Genomic DNA, 21897 nt, shown 5'->3' with positions numbered 1-21897 from the left:
GGTCGTTCCGAACACTGACCTGTGTCACTAGCTGTGCTCGATTCATTTTGCTGCGCCACTCCAGCACTCGTGTATCCGACCGTATTATATTTTTCAAATCGAATATATTGTATTTTTCTGTTTGCATGACTCTCGTCGTGTATACGGCGGGGCTTTATAACTACAAGTGACTCGTTCTCGTATTCTTCAAAACAGCCATTCGACGTTAATTTTCCGATATTTCAACAAACCTACCGCTAAATAATTTGCATAGAAAAACGTCATACGGCTCGCAATCGACAGTGATGAAGAAACTCACACAATGGCCCTTCCACGAGCAACGACCTGCGTCATTGCTTGTACTTGGCACAGTTACAGCCAGCTTTCGAACACGAGAGATGCGTCACATTCACAAGTACAAAGCCCATGTATCGACTGTTGCATTCGACTACATCAAACCCTAACCTCTTTAGCACCTACTGCGACGATAATGCACCAAAATCGCAACAAATACCGACGTGAAACTATCGTATCCATCAAACCTATACAGTACCGAAAGTTTAAATCCTCAAGCCCTCGATTTACCTCATTGCCAGCCCTTTTCACTCCAATTTCAACCTCGACTCTTCGAAAATCATGTTTTTCAACGTCTGGAACAACACAAACTACGCTACCACGACCACTAAATCGGTTACCAGCTTCAAACTCCTCTGCCGCACTAGACTGAGCATTCGTGTTCATGCGTATGTTCACCTCTCGACTCCGTGACACGCTCACCGACGTGGTAACCGAGCTCGACGAGCGAGGGATAGTGGTTTGCAGATGCAATCCCGACAGACCTAACCTTCGTCCGCGTTGTCCGCGCGTGTCAAGGTGACCGGCACGACCAGGTTAAGACGCAAGACGACGAGGACGCACAGTCCGTGGCGCGCGAACCGTGAATGGGAAACATCGCGATGCGACCGCAACCAGAGACCGGAAAACCGAAGTTTAATCAGCAACTCGCGGGAGCGGCGTAGTCGCGAGCACTGACCTACGTCACTGGGCGCACTTGGCACACTACTGAGCGCGCCGCCGCTCCTCGTGTACGTACGTGTGTTTCCGTGTACGCGCTCCACCTCCTCCTGCCCTCTCACCTCTCGCTCACTCTCTCTATCTTACTCCCATCCACCCTCTCTTTTTCACCCTCCGTCCGCCTTTCTCCCTGTTTCATCGCGCGCTCTTTCCTCCCTTTTCGATTTGCGCTCGGCTGCGTCCGTGTAGCCGGTCATACGATAACGGGTTGAACCGTACCGCCACCTCGTGAAAATTGCATTCACCTTGCCGTCGCGTGATCTGACGCGTCGACTAACCTATCTACCGATGCTGCTCTAGAACCACGCTTTCTTTGAGATTCCTTCTCGATTTCTCCAATGATAATGTCGGAATTGGCAGCGTATTCAGGTAAGATGATGGAGATTATTAGAATATCCAAGTAGATGTACGTTCATGTGAGAGAGTCTTCACTTTTTGTAGGGTTTTTGGAAGATAGAATTTTTTTTAGAGAAACTTTGTCGAGTTGGAGAGTTTATTAGCTCGTATCGTATGATAAGCTTAACGGTAGAATTTGTTCCAAATAGGAATATGATCATACATTTCATCGTAGCATTTTAAGTATAATTATTAGACTGCGGAATACATTTTATATTTTTATGTTTCGTATATTTTTAATATTTAAGTTTGATACATTTACTGTGTAGAAATACAAAGTTATATAAAACATTCAAAGTAAAATACATATTATTAAATTTAGAAAACGACACAATCTTTCATTCAAGCTGAGATGGTCTTTTGTGTTTGTTGTTTGTGTGCTAACCAATGAACTTACATAAAGACCTGCAGTCTAATAATCACCCATGTAAGATATTTAGGTACCTACATCTTATAGGGTAGTTTTAGGATTAATATATGTATTCTTAAATTTGAATATATTAAAAAATAATATCGCAGGTAAAGCAAAGTGTTTTCATTTTTCCGTTTTACGTCCAAAATGAATTGGTCGTTCAAGGCCTTTTGCCTGACTGCGAATGACGTCATAAGTGACCCTTTCTTTTACAATCTCGATACGCGCTTTGAACGCTACTCGACTCGTTTCAAATAAAGGAATGGGTATGTCAGCACGTTTCTCATTCGTGTAATGGTTTATTGTACCAAACTTAGTTTCTCGGGCTTATTGGATAACGTTGATTATCCCCAGATAGTCGATCGCTTGAGTAACGTGATTCATCGGGAATAATTTCGAGGAACTTCCTCGAGATTATTATTAAATTATCTTTCGAGCACCAAAGAGCTCGTGGTTCGTTGTCTGTCCGATAACAGCCCCGGATATCGGAAGACTACGAAATAAACGATTAACGAGAATGCCTTTCGTCAAGCAGTCGAGTACGCCTGAATCTGATCAATAATGCGAAACAATACGAGGTGGTTTTCAATCGAGAATGCTCCGCATCGATGATCGTCGATTCGTTGTCGCATACCAAAGGAAAAATTGTATCTGGCGCGTGTTCGAATCGATAACCGGGACCCGCTGGATGCAGCGTCTGCAGCACTTTCGAAAGCTGTAAATAAAAAAGGAGAAGCGCGAGATTTAATTAAAAGCATCTCTGCAACGACGAGTCACGAACAATGCGACCATTGTATCGCGCGATATTTAGCAGCTTCTAGTCAGAACGCGTCGTTTCTATTTTATATTTCTTCGCGTAACAATAGAATTCTCTTGAAATAAAATAGGAGATGCGTTATCTACGTAACGCTAGCCTTCTCTCTCCTTCAGTCAGCTTATTTCAAAGTATTGGTTGCTCGGGGCGAGCTCAAGGCACCATTTGCGATTCGATCGCGTTCATGTTCTGCCACCGACACTCTCTGATTCTCTCAGATTTCCCTTCGATCGAATACCGAGCCTTTTTATCTTCTATCAAGCGATGGAGGACCTGGAAATCTCATTCGCTTTGCGATATTTCGTCGAACACCTGCACTCCAGTTTATGTTCTATCATATACAAGACTCAAGCGAATTGTTTTTACGTGTCACACGGAAAGGGAAGCATTAAATATTGATTGCAATAAAAAGAAGCCAATTTCTTTTCACGTTATTAAAAAATTAATAATGTAAAAATTCTGGTATGACTTGCGTTATATTTTCTAGATATTCATCAGCGTTGGCAACTCTACGGTCGATTCTCCTGAGTCACGTCGCAATAGCCCGAAAAGCCTAATTTATGACACCCTCAAATGTTCGCTGTTTGCTCTTCCTAAATATAAATAAAGAATCAAACGATCGTTCCAAATATACGGAGTTTCACGTTTTTTCAACCCTCTTTTAATGCTTCTCATAAAACAATCCAGTTTCGATTTACCGCGGAATACAAATACAAACGAGCCGTCGACGAACGAAAAAAAGTTTCGCGCTTGGCAACAACGTCTCCAGTTGGATAAAAGGACTCAAACGAACCACCGCGACGTTTTAACATTTCGCCGGTGTGCATTATGTTAATGCACCGAGGGACAAGAGTGTAACGAGCGAGGAATTCCTCGCTCGCGGTAAGAAGCCTTACCTTTCGAAATGAATGAAAAGGAAAAGTTCGAGTGAAATAGGCTTGGCCGACTCGGTGAGGATCTTTCAAGGAAATGAACGGAAAAGGTATACTCTAGACGGCAGTTCGTTTCAAAGATATCCATACAATAAGGGAGTGATAAAAGTTTACGGACGTTGCTGGCGTTCGAACTCGGTTCGTTTTCTCCGTGAGCTGCAATAAAAACCACCGCCCTGAAAGAATAATCGACGAGAAGTTTTTTAAAAGCAAACTTTAATTCTTGTATAAGCATCTTCCAGAGACAGATTAGATACGCCTGGAGTCTTGTGTCCCCGAGCAAAGAATAACGTCGACTGCACGCGCAGTAGTTACAGACGACTAATGTCAGACAGTCAAGGAGCGAGCATCGAGTAACGACTGTTCGTCTGTTGCCGTTGGTTGTCGGTGTTATTTTACTTTACGACTGTTTTAATGATAACGAGTGCGTATTCTGGAAGATTAAGCATTTTGCTACGATAATTGTTTAGTTAAATTAAAAGTTTAATTACTTTCTCGAGCGTAACTGTTACGTTTCACTACTATTACCGTCATATTTCGTATGTATTATGAAAACGAAGGAAATTAGTAATGACAAATATTATTAATTAAAAATTGACAATTAAATATGTATATATATTCGTGTACAGTTGAAATGAAATCCCACTGAGGACTTAATATTTAATAATAATTATTGTATATATGAATACGAAATTATACTAATCTACATTGCCCATGCAATTTCTTGCATGAAATGCAATTCCACATAGCCAACTATTTTTATTTTTCCGTACAGAAGCTAAACGAGACGGCTTTTAATACAGAAGCTCGCAAAAAATTAAAAGCAAAAGATTAACTAAGTACTTTCAACATGAACGATATAAATTGCTACCACCCTAAAACTAGCTTACGTGAACGTCAGTTAAAATGACGAAACGATGTACGAAACGTTCTACGAATATTTATCGTTGATATGGTTATGGCATTATGGTTAAAGCACGGTAATGTCGAGTATACGTCGAGAATTACAGAAGTCACACGAAAGAGGCGATTTTTGACGGGGATTAAAAGTTTCTTGCGTGATGTTACAAGGGAAGGGGCAACATTCGTTGCAAGGGGACTCATGAGAAACGCTCACGATAGCTCCTTACCAGTCACGCCAGAAAGTCACTCGTTAAATACAAAATAATACGACGAACACGGGTTCGGACGCATTCGTATCATGATATCGAACTGGTACACCGGGACTTGGTTTCCTGGTTCTTTGCGCACGAATACGCGTGTCTCGAACCAGCTGATTGCAGCGCGTCACGAAGTCTCGATTGATTCTTATGCACCACGAGAGTGGAGAATAGCTTCGACCTTTCCTGCTGCGGCTAGAATAACGTTAAACGTTTTTAGAAGTTTCTCCACCAAACGTCCATATATATTTAGTAAATTAAAATTTATTCGATGGAAACACTATATTGTATATATAAATATATAGAACTCGATGTGTTCGTTCGTCCTATTTATATATCGTTGTTTAAAATTTTTCCTTACGTTTTCTTGTTCTAAGTAATTTTTGATAAACAGGGGAATGATGAAAATCTTAATGTAAACATGTTTTCTTCGTTGACCTGGTTCTTAGGTTACAATCATTTCTTTGTCTCAATCGTTCTCGTTAATAGTCGTGGTAGAATAATCGATTTTCAAATCGAACATATATCTTACATCAGTCTTTAATATCTTGCTGTTTATTGTTATTCTTCTATTTTAATATTTTATAATACACCACCTATCATTATATTACTACAAAAATTGCATTAAATTGAAAACTATTTCTTCTCATCATATCGTTCCATTTCTAATGTGTCTGTTTAAATCATTTTGCATATTTCATGAAATTATTTCAAACACATTTGCGCGTCAACCAGTTGTTCACGCAGAGGGATAAAGCACGACTTCGGAGACCCACCAAATCCCGGGTTGATCTACAATGTATATAGGCGAAACCGAAGCTTTAAAAGGTACTCACGGCTTGTACACAGTCGTGTCTGCGTTGCAGACTTTATCTATGAAGCCAACACGCGGCCATTGCCGGGGGTAATTCGTGAACAGAGCGAATCGTGATTAGATTACAAGCTGAAACGTTGCGAGCCATGCTTGTCAATTAAATCCCAGTACTCTGCCACAGGTCTACAATAAAATGATATGCATCGAGTGCCACATCCTACGATTGAATCGAAACACGCTCTTTGATAATAGAATATTATATCTGCGAAACCTTCCACTAGAAATAACAACGAATCTTAGCATGATAATTTTGATAAATTTTTCTTTTGATCAATTTTACACTAAACATTAATTTTAATTAAGTTTACACTACCGGTATCAAAAATTTTTTTTGTCTTTGTCTTTGCAATTGGTACCTATACATGTATATACAAGTATCAAGGTCAGATTGATATTAGATTAATATTATATATACCTATTTGTTTAATCATTTATATGTCAGCATATCCATACACATTGCAAATCGGTAGTTCTGCATACGATATGATGAACACCTAGTATTAATTATACAAAATTTATATAATTTATTTATATTATTTATTTGTAACTCGGCACTAACTCTTCTTCATATTCTAATATTTACAAGAAAATATCTTTCCACTGAAAAAAGAATAATCCCACGCTCACACTGTAAGCAATAGAAAAGGAAGAACGAAACAATGAAAGCAACATTTTAAAATCTCTCGCAATAACAATCGCATGGTTTTATCGTCGAATATCCCTAAAAGCTGCAGCGTCATCGACGATTAGAAGAAAATGTGTCGGAGTTTCCGCGATTTCTTCCACGCATTTCGTAGAAACAATTCACTGGAGATAGTGGATATAAAGGACCGATACGCATCAGATGCATTAACGAGCGAGCCACGTTCTATGATCGCATCTCGCGTCTACGTACATTATCCTCCGGCACGCATTAAGCCACGGTTACATGTACGAACGCGCAATTTATGCACGGGACCTGGCTACGTGTAGGTGTCATATCGTCAGTGACAGAGACCGAGCATGACGCGTGTGCTCAGCGCGTGTAATAAGCGGAATAAAAGAGAACTTGAACGTGTAGGAAGTGCATAATGCCCGGTGGAATGCGGCATTTTACATGAGCAGCGAAACACGCGCAACGCTTCGTGGAGTGGACGTGTACGCTTTGAATTTTTAGAGGCATTTTGTGGTCGACTGTGCCAGTTTTTAGAAACTATGAATATAGCAAGCATTGCAAAGGGGTATGATGTGGTTTTGTGATTTATTTTTTAGGGGACCTCTCCTTTTCCCTTTTTTAATTGTTCTGAAATTTCAGATGGTTTTTTCATAATCTTTTTAAATATAGAAATACAGTGGCTCATGAAAATATTTGCATACTTAGTATAGAATGTTTGCATAAATGTATTATGTGCGTTGCACGAAACGTTTTGAAATCCCAATAGTAATTATCTAATGTAATAAGACACCATTGTCACGAATACATTTGCAAAGTTTGAAAGCAATCTGGTAATGTATACAAAAGTCACAAGATATCTACTGGAAACATATATTTAACAAAATATTATGCCTGCAGTATTAACATACGTTAATATATTGAAAAAATATATTCATGAAAATTTGAGAACGTCGCATAATCACTTATAATGAAACTCATATAAACGAAAATAGAAGTGACTTTCGATTAATATAATTGTATTATAGAAATACGAACACTTCTTTTAGCAAATGATCACTCAATATCTATGCATGTATTTACATATACATCTTTCACAGTGAAAGAATTAAATTACGTAATCGAGATACGTTATAATCGAATTTACCATAAAACGAATAAATACGTGAGCATAGTGACCAACTGGAATTTCATACGAGAGCAATGTGCATTTTGCAGTGAGCTTCCGAATTATGCATGAGTAGCGAGTATCGAACCGGGATGGCTGTATCGCATTCGCCGCTTCGCCGCGTATATATATATATATATATATATATATATATATATATATATATATTAACGGTATGTATTACATGCGTGGAGAAATCAACCGAGCAAAGGACGTAGCAAACGCTGAGTTGTCATCAGATACACGATACGGTTTATCAGCAGCCGATTAAACGACCCAAGTCGATACCGTGCGTTGTAGTAGAGTTGGCATCGCGTGTCGAGAATCGACCCGTTCAATTATAATATTTTATAAACGGAACCAGGCTACCCGAACGCGTGTGATCGCGTGTAATTCAGCTAATTGTACGCCGATAACGAAGAAGGTTTATCGTTAATTAAACGTTGCCCGTTCGTTTCATTTATACCTTGACTTTTGCATAACTTGCTGCCGATCTATTCTCATTCGAATGCCGTGTAGTACGAAACAGAATGCGAACGCGATCGAATCTCGTGTCATTTAACAATACAGAGAGTAAAAAGTGCAGAGGGAGGGGACGAAGAAAAAATGTCGAACAAGGTGATGCCGCGCGGAGAGAGATTCAACGGTGGAATATCTTGCCGGTGAAAATAATGTCCTTCGGAGCGTTCTCGCGCACTGACAAAAGAATCGCATAGAACGAGATACTGTAGGAAATAAAATAGTACTAGACCGTATCTAGGTCACCTTAAAGGGCACACGCCTAGCCGAATTACCAGCGAGAAATGGAGAGAGGTGCTTTGTGTCTGTGCGATTGGACCGAATAACCCCTACCACCTGAATCTTCCTAAGTTCGTTCCATTAATTCTGCCTCGGGAGCATCGTTTCGATCTTCGAACTTAGAGGATTTCAGACGGTTGACGAAGTTGGTCCGTGTTCCCCGAACCGAAATGCTCTTCGATCCTGTTACTAGAGCTATTATTGTTTGGTATAAGACGTGAATCGAAGACGTTGTATCATCGGTCATGCTTGTTCTATTTGTTCGATTTGTTAAGAGGAATAAAATCGGAGATAATGTTTAATTTAATTGGGTTTCTTTGGGTTCCACGACAATCATAAAATTGTTCAGTCGTAGTTGTTGCAACTTCGAACGGCTGAAAGCCAATACGACATGGAAAGATACGGAACGTCACAATAAATCAGCGGAGAAAATCGAGGAAGAAAAGGTGAAACCGGCCAGAAGGAAGATATGTTCGCGTCACGACAGGGAAATTATTGCATTTATGGTTGAAAACATATCGTCGCTGGTAATTCCATTCGGTGAATGGAATTGGAATACCAATGAGAGACAGCGTGCATCGAGGATAACTTGCTCCGCTTTATAAGTAATCTTCGAAACCAACGTAGCGTGGCAAATGACTATATATCTATAGTCTTTTGTACATTTGCGATATTCTTAAATTCAAAACCAATATTGAATTAACAGGTTGATTTCAACTGAGATATCATCCCGCTTACGCAAATTCTTATTAAGAGCAATTTAAAACGAATACATTTATACGAGATTAATGATATGACTGTTTAATAATTTGATGTATAAAATAATCAGAAATGAACGAGTTCACATATTCTATATCATTTCTAAAATTAACATCGCTATGAACTTAGGGGAAATTCTATACGTCGAAATAATCTGCGTTCGCTTTCGCTATCATTTAACGCAAATCGATAATTCGATTTATCAAAGCAAATCAGGCGAATATTTCTCTACGATACGATAACCTCGTGGACCTATCGTGATTCGTTTCAACGATCAGAGTGATCCTATTCATGAATCATTTTCTGATCTTCTTTATCTTAATTATAGATTCACACACACCAATGAACTTAACTCCCATCTAACTAGAACACTATCTTTACAAGTATTCTATTATACGGTCCTATACAATTCACTTCAAATAATCACGTAAAAATATTTTGCATATTAAAAAAGATCTGAAAGATATAAAAAAGAACGGAAAGAGGAAATACTATAAACGTCACCGAGACGGATCGATACATGCAATTCGTGTCATCTAGCGATAAATCAAAGGCATTTATCCGCGAGGAGACACTCGTTCCGTCATTGATCACTCGTGACGAAAAAGACCATTATATTCCCGCTATTCATGGCAAGTCGGTCGTGTCGGAAGAGAAGATCAATAATGTGTTTCAATTTGTCACGCCGATTTAAAGGTGTCCCTCGCGTCTCATTAACGCCGGAGACATTCTCTTCCCGGCCAAGTCGTCGTCATTCACATCGCCGCGGAGACGCACTCGCGACACACTTCAGCACTTGATCGAACTTCCGGAGAACCGATCACATCTAGCCCAGAGTCGACGAGCCACGAAGCCACGGTCGGACTGGTTCGTCCACGTGTATCTCCGAATATCCGTACGATAACGTAGATTACTACGTTGCCAGCTATATGACGAGGGCACCATCGGACGAATATTCGCGGAAACTGATAAGTTTGTACACGCTACCTTTCGTGGGGTGATAACATTAATTTAAGGGTGGAAAATAGATTATCTTTGGAACGGATTTTTACGTTTGGATAGATATAAAAAAATTGGGGATCGTATGAAGATTTGATGAACGTTAAGTGAGAATATTTTCTATAATCTGAAACATTTGGCGTTCAATAGATATATGTAATTCGCAATAGTTAAAGTATTTTATCGATTGAGAATGGTCGGTAAGCTATTGACTAAGAACAGGGTATTAGGATAGACGTGACATGTAGGTAAGCATAATATAGAGTAGCTCGTTACCGACGTTTCGTATCGATTTCGGGAATATTTACACGAAATTCTAGCAGATGGCGAACCTTCAAGGTCTTTTCTGAGCATGCGTCGCGACGCGTATGCGGGAATATTTAATCTGATAAACCGCTTACGTGTAAGCTGCTCCTCCATCATTTTACGGAACATTTACAATTCAATAGGCAGACATTTGCGATGCAACGAGAAACTATTAAATATTACCTTGTTCAGGGCCTCGTGGCTAGTTAGGATGTGCTGGCTACCATCAGGATGTAGGATACGATCGACCGAATTCGGTCTAGGAACTCCGTCTAGTTGTCCTGCCTCTTTCAGCTGGGGTGGCGAAGGCGGTGGTGGCAGCTGCTCGTCCACTCCTCCACCAGTGTAACGGGTCTTCTGTAACCCCAGAGAATTTCAACATTTAACGATTTCAATCATTAATAATTTCTCACATTCGTAACATTTTTAAGAATAAACACCACCATTCTCCGCATTAGCCATTTCTAAATACTGACGTGCAGGCGATCGAGAATCGTTTGAATGAATTTACTGCGTCGCAGCTTCCTCGATTTACGTTTAATATTCGATTGCCCGCGATCTGATTCTACGTTTGCTTGTTGTTGGTGTCGTGTTATCTTCAACAGGCACATGTTGCTTGGCCTAACTTTTGGAACATTTAGAAAAATCATTTTGAACGCAGTAGATCGTAACGAATCGAAGAAAAGAGAAAGAAGGGATTGCGCGTCGGTGATGAGCACGGTTTCGACTGACGAGGTTGCTTGCATCGGGTTTCGATATCGGTGACGCTTCTACTGTGCTAATCCTCCGGAATCCGGGATTTCGTTTCATTATCGTGGCCGTGCGGGGCTTCCGGATACGATGGCCTGTCGAGTGGCCAACCACGGTATCAATGATCGAACGTTTATTGAAACCTTTTCGTTTAAAATAGCTCACATCTTGACAGCCACGTGAATAAATGCTAGTGTGAATGTCATCTATGAGATTCGATATCACTGAAGCCGTTTTAACCGTACGTTTGTTGGGTTATAGTGGAAACGTTAGGGGAAATACTATTAATAATGGCATAGGTTGAAATTGGAGACTCAAAATGGTCAAATCTCAAATTTTAATGGCGAAATTTTAATTCACAGAAATAAGATTGAGTAATTTGACGAGATTGTGTGATATCTTAATATGCAGATGGAATTGTAACAGCAAGTTCGCCCCAATTGAAACTGATATATTCTGGGAATGTAACTCGTGAAAATTTTATTTTTGTTGCATTTGTCCTTTTTTAAGGGTGCTGGTATTGCTGGCATTTCATCTTATTTTTTTTATATCTTCGCACTGTTTGTTTTATTTCTCTAAATCACGTTTCTTTCTTTCTTTTCTTGCATTATTTCTTCTTATCGTAAGAACTTCCTTTTTCGTTTTCACTATTCCTCTCGTTGCATGATCTTTTTTTATGTCATAGTGCTGTTTCCTTACAGGTAGTATCCTTTTATATTCTGGCACTAATTTTTCATTACTAGAATTTTATTTCGATGTTCTGCGTTATTTTTTTATTTTGGGAAACCCCCGTGATTCATAGAAACGATAGGCGTTTTTCTCGTTGCTAGAATTTCCCTTAGAATCCGTGAAAAGGAAAAGCACTTTGAGAAACGTTTACGATCACGTACTTACTCGCTAACGATTTTGAAGAAAGTGGCCATTAGTGACCACTGACTGGTCACAGGATGGACATTCCGTTCGTGTCAAGCACGCTACCAGAAGGTAGTTGGGTCACCTTGGGTCAATTTCCGATACTTGGTACTCGTAAAGAAACGGAGGTTTAGGAAATGGATACGAAGTCCTGTGAAAAAATGCAGGATGGTATCTACCCCTTTCGAGAGCCCAAGGAATGATGCTTAACGTAGAAAATCACCCATCATTGACTATATGTTTTAATATGTTGACGCTCCGATTCGACCACTCTTTGGTACATAATTTCATACAGTAGTCCACCCTGATCGTCTGTTTCACTTTATCTTTTGAATATTAAAAAAATAATCATAATAGACGAATTAATACATAATTATTAAACCTGAGGAACTAATTGGAAAATCTAAAAACACTATGACTATGCATGAAGTTTACTTTTTCCTTCGTTTAATTTCTGTGGATTTGACTGCAGCAATCCATCCCTTAACGATCCATTTAATGCTCTAATTTAGAATTACGGTACAACGTGGTGTCCATATATTACATGCAACGATGTGTCATTTCCGCTAACCACGGACCACGAATTTTTCTCTGACGAGGCAACCGTATTAATTCTCGGATCAAAAATAGGACGAATAAAATAGATCGATGCCGTTTCCGACTCAATCCACCGAGCGGTCAATTTTTCAGCGTTTAAATGCTACCGTGATGATAAATGAACTCTATACTTGCCCGCGTACGGGAACACGGGAATGGACTCGTATAAATAAACAGCGGCTTCCTGCTTTCCGAACAAATTCAGCTGAAAGCTCGTCGTGAAACTTCGAAGCATATTAAACCATTAAATATTGAAACGCGCGAGTGATACAATTACGTTTAAAAACATGGAGGACCTCCTGCGCTGACCTCTTCCGTTTCAATGAATTATTCTCTATCACGAGTTGTGGCCACGTTTCAATAGTTACGAATCGATCGCTTGGATCGGTTGTTAATTCGCGTAAATTATAAATTCATAAATGCTAACGAGGAGGGGGCAGGGAATACAAATCTAATTTTTATCGAGACTTACTTGATTCCAGCAGCATCCGCAAAAATTGCTGGATCGTTTTGAGGCATGCGTAATAACATTACGATTAAAACGTTCACCAGAGTGACAGGCTCTCTTTGTCCTTCGTTTGCGTACCTTAATAGGAACACCGTAAACATAGTCGCTGAAACGACGTCGTGAATGACGCACGATAGACACCCAATCGATCATTGTATCGCCGTGTTTGATTTCCTTCACCGTTTATTCGCGTTTAGTTTTCACTAGCTTTTATATACGAGTTTGTTGCGATCGTGTGATCCTTTTCTCCTCTAATTCCTCTATCTTTTTTATCATTTCTATAGTGTTGTATTTTCTAATTTCACTTCCGTTCAAATTTATTTGGAAGTCTATTTGTGATAATCAGTCTGTGTTAATTCTTTTCATTCTTGTCAAAATTTGAACTTACGTCCCAATTTTTCTTTCCACATATTAGACTACTTGCACGTTCTCATATATAGCACGATGCATATTCAATTATGTCTACCGAACTTCGTTATATCATTTTTTCAATGAATCATCATCAGTTACAGCGAATGTTTAAGTTATTTCAATTAATTTTTCCAACAAGATATGTATGGATTGCGTTTTTCACGCAGCACGATACACTTTCTCCAAAACAATCGACGTTTCGTAAAACTTGTGATAAAACAGACGAAAATATCAGGGAGGAGTCTTTCCTTTCATCCAACAAATTTCCACGATAAATATTCGCGTTCAACTATCTCTTTAAAACACTCAGCCGCGGTAGGTTCGTTCCACCAGTGGTAGAACAAACGAAGAAAAGGGAATCGAATCGAAAGGAATTCCGATCAACGTCCGCAGGAAGTTGAGGAAAGCTTCGAGAGATAGATAGCAAAGTAATTCCCGTAAGAAGGTTCGCATTGAAGAATGAGTAGTGGCTGCAGTTTCTTCGACGATTTTGCGACTGGTACGCGAGCAGATAAAGAAGTTGCGCCAAGTGAAAAATGAAATTTAAAGGCGACCAGGAATCCAATCGGGATCGTTGAAAGCTTTCGTTAATACAAGAAACATGTTTCGTGTTTCTCTCTTTTAACAAAAAACTACCGAACAATTTACACGTAGAATCGTATCGGTTCGAGATAAAAATCCGTCGTTCTCTGCTCGTTTGGAATTATTTTTAGCGTTGATAGAAAACAATGTTTGGTTCCGCGGGATCACTTGTTTAATGGAGGCTCGTGCACGTGTCATTGGCTCGGAAGAAGAAAATCTTCAAAGTGACTAAAACGTTTATGCATTTCTAAAAATATCAAACAGCATCGTTAAACTGTTTACGAGAGAATCACGGAGCACGAGGCAAAATGGCAGTAACTGTAAACGAATCACATGTATTCTGACGCTATTATTCGGTTTGTTTGTTCCTATTTTCGTAGTGGATCTTTCTCCTATTCGCACAGAAGTCGAGAATATAAAGAAGTTTATGTCTGGAAAAATTCATGTGTTAAATATTTGGGCATGTTTTTCTTTGCAGTCCGAGGCTTCCTAGGGGACTAGTGGAAATAATGATTCGTCGAAAGAAGAACGCCTGGCACCGCATGTGTACTTTGGTCAGCCAGCTTATTTTCCTTAGACCGTAGTTTTACAAAACTATAGTTCAGGCGCCCGTTTTACTTCAATCTCCTTAGACAACTGATTTCATATCACGAGTCTTCCAAGAAAAACACAAGGATCTGACAAGGTTGGCTATTCGTATGAATTAATGGATGCCGTTTTCCGCTCTTAGCATTAGAGTCCACGTGTCCTCTATTCTCATCGATCCTTCTTGTCTTTGACGAAACGCAATAATTCTCGTTCATGGAGAAGTGAACCTTCAGAATGGTGTACACTTCGATTGTCGGGCAACGTAATAATTCAGCAGAGACTTCGTTTAGTAGTGCTTCGCTTAAAGGCTACTATTGTTCGTCAGATAGAGGATTCATTTCACGAAAGTACATACGAAAATAACACGCCATTCTTACTGGATTCACTTTGTTATCGTAGATACACGACTTTAGGAAAACACCATAGAAGAAAGCTCGGAAGCCACTCGTGATTCATTGGTATTCAACAAAACAGTGTAAACGCATTATTCGATGCGTGGAGTATGTATCTCGAAGATAGACGTCAGCGTCGGTACTGCCGTTGAAACGTTTCGACGTTGGTGGCCGCCACGTTCCGGTGCTCCTACCAAAGCGTCGTGGTCTAATTCCGACACGGTTCTTTTCATCGAACTCACGCTACAGTGTACGAACACGATCTTACCAGTGTGTTCGAACGATGTTCAACGATCGTGCTTACGCGCAGTTCCCTGTCTGTGAGCGTGATAAAGGCGGGCATTAATCCCATTTTCCGTACGAATTGGCTTACCCCCGAGCAAGACGCGGCTCGGTTTCCGTATTCCACACCGAACGACTCGACGGCGAGTAGTTTGATATGGTTTCGCGATTGATCGAGGGGGAAACGCGAAATCCTCGATGTTGTAAATATTCCCGGACAATAGAGACGTGAGACGCGCCAGAGCACGGAGATCGATGCCCGACGAGATTGTCTTCGCTTGGAGATTTCTGGGAAAATTTACGTACTGGCCTGATTAAGCAGACGCTTAATTAAAGTACGCGCGGCTAGAACCGGAAGAACCGGGCGAAATGCGAAAACCGGTTCAATGGCACAGAAGCGCGCAACGTTATATCGACGGTTATTTATAATCTGTGCACCTGAAACGTCACTATTATTTCATTAACGGTCTTGCTCGAATGTAATTTCGAGACGAACGTTCCGGACGTAAGGTATAATTATCGTCGACGGACCCGCTCCGTCCTGGCTTCCGCTGCAGTCCGCGCAGAGTTAATGGTTAAACGTGAAAGCAATGTCAAATTTATCGCTTCGGTTACAGTTTCGTTTAAATGAAGTTAATTAACTCGAGAATCTAGTTAAGCAAAGGTAAATAAGAATTCTCCATTAAAAATAATATTGAAAAGATAATTAGCTTTGTGATTGTAATATGGTGGTTCAAACGGTATTAGTACGCTCTTGTATTTATTTCAGTATCTACATATTACAATTAATTAAATTCAAGTACATCTGTTATTTAATACTACTTAAGAACATTTTCGTATGACTAAAAAAATGTGGTGTTATGAAAACGAAATATAGAATCCGATAGAGAGGCGTTTAATTGAAAAATAAGAATGTGTGCAAATACTTTCTGTAGCCAATGTAAAAGAGGTGCTAGTCCCAGCAATGGTCGTAATGAGAACTAACGAGTTTCACGCTGCCAGTACGGATTAAACAACTAACGACTGCATGATTGCATTTTACCAGGTTAATCAGGTCGATTAAATCAAATGGGATACATTATACGTAGTTTCCACACTTTATTTGCAAATACGGAAGCCGCGTAACGGCATTGATAATGCAGTCACGCTGATTTCTGGCATAATTTACAAATGGTCTCGCCACAGGCGAGCCTGTCGCTGTTCCCGTTTTATCGTTGACTTTGTGACGAGCTGGCACCCGTTAATCGGCGAAATGGCGTGTAAAACTGAATCGAATTTCAATTGTGAAATTCCACACATGGAACGGCTAAAACTAGATGAAATTATCTCTAGTGTCGTTTCACAATTGACTTCGGCCACATCATCCATGCATCTTCGTCTGCGCGTTCCGTTGTTTAGAAAAGGGGAAATAGCATTTCCGATCTCCTACCTTTTCCAGTGAATTCCATTTTGCAAATGGCCGTACAATGAAATCTATTCAACGATATTTCTAAAACACTGCACAACATTTGTAGGAAGATAAGCAGGAAGATGGCAGGGATCGTGACCTGTGTCTCGAGTATAATGCATCTCTCCTTTTTTCCGCTTTGATCGTCAAGGAAATGAGAAAACGGAAAGGGGCAACAAAAAGGTCGGAACCTGGAAAATTATAGTTCGTCCTTGATGCAAAATAGATTAATTTCTGTTTCTGTCGTGCCTCGAAGAAATACCCTTTTATGAACACTGCCGGAAAAAACGTGCAATAACGTGGCTGACAGACTCCATTTATCTTAAGAGGAGTACTTCTGTTAATTATCTTTTCGTTAATGTAGAGGTTTTAAATATTTTTATATAAAAAGAAATGGAAGGGTTGATTAATAAAAAGATATCTGTGGTTGCTAATTGATCGACGAGTGTCTGTAGCTGAAGTCACAAAGAAATTATATGGGAGAAATGCGTCGGTAAAGTAGAAAACATTGAACTTGCAGTAAAAAATTGCAGGAACCTGACAGATTTCCCTATAGCCAACCGAGTATTGAAAATTCAATCCAGCTGATTAAATTATGTTTCTTTGCAATTAAAATTTATTAGGTATCTTTAATGTTTAAATTTGTTGTTAGTTTAGGTAAGGATATTACCGATACGCTTGTTAAAAGTTATTGTTAGTACACTTGAATTTAAACGATATTATCGTTTAGCATAATTAAGAACAATGGAGACCGAAATTAACTCTCACACGACATTATTTACAGACTTACGAACCTGAGTTTCGTCTACGTAGTCTGGAGCCTCTGGACTGGCCGACGTGCGGCCATAAATGTTCGACAGAGTCTGGTTCACCGGGAAGTCTGGACCACCCTGCAATAACCATATGATCTAAAAACATCTCTACATGTCCTGTCAACGAGAAAACGATACGTACTTCCGGTAAACTCTGTGTTTTTTTTAATAAAAAACATTGCTGTTAAGTATCGTGCTATACATATTCATAACGGAATATCGTGTAGTCGTTCAAAATGTGTAATTAACATAATCGATATTCCCATCCAACTGCTGTCATCGCCTTGATAATAGATTAAACATGCATAATATAATAGACTTTGACGAGCCTCGTTATTTCATAGTTTAGAAATCGTTCGACCGCCTACATTTATTGGTTCGATGCTTTTACGGTTCAGTTAAAGCAATTGGAACTTCGAAACAACGCAAAACTCAATCTACCATGGTACAGCAGATCCTCCTTCGAATTACAGAATTCTCTATCTTCCACCCTGCCCAAACCATTTAATCAAAGAATTCGCGATAAATCATTGGACGTCGCGATGTTCGCCGATGAATCCGGAGCGCACAGCGAGAAAACAAGTCTACGATTTAATTTCCGAATCAATTAGCTATTAAGCCTTAACTCGATCCCTGGTCGCAATTTAAACTTCTCGATCTAGCTCCTTGTTTTCCCTATCTTTGTCGTGTTCCAGCTGAGCGTCGTTTAACGCTCGTTCGATCTCTCGGCCAGGAAATGTACAGCCAGGGTGGTGGCGAGGCCTGGAAGGCGCGCAAATAAATAGAGCCGGTGAGACGCAAAGTCAATTATCGTTCAGCGGGAGCTGATGGAAGTTCCGTCAGCGCGCGTACTGCGACCGCGTTAAACGAGCCAAACGGAATTATTCATGACGAACTTTCGATGCGCAGGTGTGTTTAACATCCCGCGCTACTTTTCCTCGATCTGCCCACCCCTGTCGTGCTTTACTCTTTATTAAATATGCACTACTACCCCTATCGTCCTCGTTCGCCGCAGTTTGTTCCGTTGAGAAAAAATGTCGGCACGTTCGTCACCTCGTTGCTCGCGCGTCACCAAAGAACGTGTCAAGAATTTTTCTCCTTCCTCTCGCCTCTTTCTTCCTATCGGCATTCACCTGACTCGCTCTCCTTTTCTACTATCGTACTTTTCTTCGTTGCAATAAATTTCACAATTTCTTTCCTTTTTGCATATCCGATGTGTTTCTTTCGTTCCATTCGACGCTGCTTAACCCACCGTGAGTTTTATCGGAAACGAAACTCCGTTAAACAGAGGAGACCGTGTGTAAACCGAGAGAGGGATTTTCGCTGCTGTGCTGAACGATAAGAAGGGATTGTCTGAAAAATAAAGGGAAGATAGATCGATCCATCCATGGTGAACGGAAATGTAAACGAAAGACCACTTTCTGCCCCGGATGTCGGCCGAGAAAAACGTCAAACCCTGGGACGAGAATACACGGCTACGTGTTTGACAAGCGGCTGGCCGGGTTTAGAGTACGTCGCCGTGCTCGTAGACGTAGTGTGCGAAAGAGACGATGCTACGATTCTTCCTGTCTGTTTCATTTTGATTCAAGCGCAGATATGGACGGCTGATATATTTGATTTACGCTTACCCACACGTAGAAATTAAAAGAAAATACGAAGCAAATATCCCGAAATGAGTTCTGCGTTTCTATAACGATCAATATCTATCACGTTTACTAGATATTATATCAATTTTGTATCTAGTGGTCCGAATTTAAATTACGAATGGAAAATTCGGATTAGGTAAACAATCGTTTCAGTTGGTTACTAAATAGAAGATTGAATTATTATTTCAATCACAAAGTGCAATTTGAATGTTGTTATAAAATTGCTGAAACAGTTACTTTCAGTAACAAAATTGTGTAGAATTGTTAGACATTTTCTCTGAAAATACTGGATGTTTCAAAAAGAGGGATTTCTTTATAAGCATCTAGTAATTATATATATAGTGAGGAATATTTAATTGGCATACTTCGTACAATGAATCTTTTCGATAAAACACAACTCCTTTTAGAGCATTGTGTATTAATAAACTAAACCTATACCAATGTACAGTGGCTTAGGAAAATATTCATATATTTATCATAGAAACTCTTTATGAACATGTTACGTTTGTCATGCGAAACCGTTTGAAATTTCAGTGCCATTATAACGAGACAGAAATATCGTGATTACATTAGGCAAGTTTGAAACAAACGTGAATATGCATTTAGAAGTTAATCACGTATATTGTATATAATCACGATAGTCGAGTTTCATTACAGCGCTATTGAAATTTCAAAATGTTTCAAAACTCTTACGACGTATAATATAGCCACAAAAGATTTCTACAAGTGTTCCCATATTTTCGTGAGCAACTGTATTGCTGACGTACTTTTTAAGAATCTATGACTATTAATCAAAAGAATTGTTCGTTCTACGCAACAACGACGTATGAAATTAACCGGATAGATTAACTCAGCCTGCGATTAAATTCATCCGCGTATGTGGAAGTAGAAGGATATGTTCGAGGACACTTTGAATCTCGATCAAAGTTTCCAAGTCATGGAGGGGGAAAGTATTGTTTTCAGGTTGGAGCACAACTCTAAATTTATCTTGGCGAAAGTTTCCTGGCCGACGGTGGTGCCTTCATTTCGATGCATTCGAAGAGTTCCCTAGTCTCGAGATTTCAAACAGAAGCGCGCGTACGTTTGCCGAAGACTCCAGACTCAGTCTCATCTTCGGATAAACGAACTCGACGCACAAGTGCCTTTTCAATCCGTCTTCCTCTGGCCGGCTGTATACGAAGTCACGCGTGCTTTTCTTCGAGAGCGGGGCACGGAAGCACTCGGGGGATTTCCGGAAACAATCAATGAGATAGTGTCAGAGAACAACAAGGATCCTTTCACGACACGAAAAAGTCGCATCCATTCAACAATAGAACGAATGTCTAGTCGAATATAGGAATGTCGGTTGCACCGTGATGGATTTAAACCAAAAGGTTTCGAAAATAGTTGTAGTTTCGAATTATCGCCATAATTGTGTTTTAATTACAACTTCTGTATTTAACTCGTTCCAACTGCATACCTAGTACGTTCCTACTAACAGTAATCTTAAACTCCATTTGCGATGGTCTGTTGTACCAAATAGCACTTTACCTACTTTCAGAATAACACATTCTAAAAGCAGTAGTTACATAGAACTTGTTACATCCTATCTATTGTTCAATATGTACCACTAAAACTTAACGCAGTTTCTCGATAAAGCTATATCGAATTCGTTTACGACAAAATTAAACGAATCATCATGATTATATCGTTTAGACATTAGCAATTACAAATTGACCTCTATATACGTTGTAGAATTTCAATACTGTTTGAACTTGTTCGACGTATGCCCGCTGGCACCGGTTCGCGTCTGATGACAGTTTGACCGTAACTACTGGCAGCTGGCGTTTGCCTAGTCACCTCAGTTTAACCACAAAACGTCAGTATCCGGTGGCTAACGCCGCATCTTGGTGCTTATAAGGGAGTTTAATAGGCGCGACGGTTCCGTAGCAGTTGGATATTCTCGATAATTCCCGGTTCTCGACGCTACCTCTCTCCGATCGTTGCTACCCTTATTGGAAATTCGAGGAGCCATCGAAGAGCTTGCGAGTTTCCGCGTAAGTGAACGCGGCCGGAAACGTCGAACATTTCGAAACGTACGAAGGATGGATCGATCCGCTATATTATCCATGTATCGGATTGTTTTCGCCAAAAGTTCGATTCTACGTTACGAGAATTCGGATCGAAATTCTGCGTACGAGCTGCGTTATCGATTGTTTCGGATAGTTACAAAATATCTCTGAAACCGGAGAATTTCCGAACTTCCAATTACTTAATAGTTCGGCTTCGTATACAGTTACATTCTTCATCGACGTGCAATACGCTCGCGAAACCTTCTTTCGAGGCAAGAAAAGCATATATATGTTACGTACAGAAGGGATAAAGGAAATTGGTATTTTGATATCGAACCACTCGATCGATGAAAATGGAATTTTAGAGATGCAAACCAAACGATCGCGAAACGATGCTCAAATTGCTAAAATGGAGCGAGTTAGTCTTTGGATAATGATTTTACAAATTCTATTGTAATAGTTAGATTACTAGATTTGTCGGTGTATGTTAAATTGAATGCACGTTCTTCTTTTCTACTTGCGATGTTCTACTGTTGCCTTGCTTGTTTCGTATATGAGATGCCTCTATAATCGTGGTACAATCGCAAAACGAAACA

At 39.8% G+C, this 21897-nt stretch overlaps 1 protein-coding gene across 19 annotated transcripts in view; it reads right to left on the bottom strand.

The window, feature by feature from the left end:
* The window catches only part of LOC132905038 (disks large 1 tumor suppressor protein), a 523073-nt gene that overhangs the window by 196295 nt on the left and 304881 nt on the right, over positions 1 to 21897 (bottom strand). For 16 of the 19 annotated variants that reach the window (XM_060956036.1, XM_060956063.1, XM_060956045.1 and 13 more), the window contains 2 exons: positions 17587 to 17682; positions 10507 to 10680 (listed from right to left, as the gene is read on the bottom strand). In XM_060956036.1, coding sequence (XP_060812019.1) covers positions 10507 to 10680; positions 17587 to 17682 — 270 coding nt within the window. Of the gene's footprint in view, positions 1 to 564; positions 1000 to 10506; positions 10681 to 17586; positions 17683 to 21897 lie in introns of those variants that run through there. The other 3 variants (XM_060956000.1, XM_060956083.1, XM_060956074.1) reach the window with 3 other exon arrangements.

This window comes from Bombus pascuorum, chromosome 1 (genome assembly GCF_905332965.1).
Source record: "Bombus pascuorum chromosome 1, iyBomPasc1.1, whole genome shotgun sequence".
In the NCBI taxonomy this organism is placed as follows: Eukaryota; Metazoa; Arthropoda; class Insecta; order Hymenoptera; family Apidae; genus Bombus; species Bombus pascuorum.
This window is presented reverse-complemented; position numbering and strand designations above follow the sequence as displayed.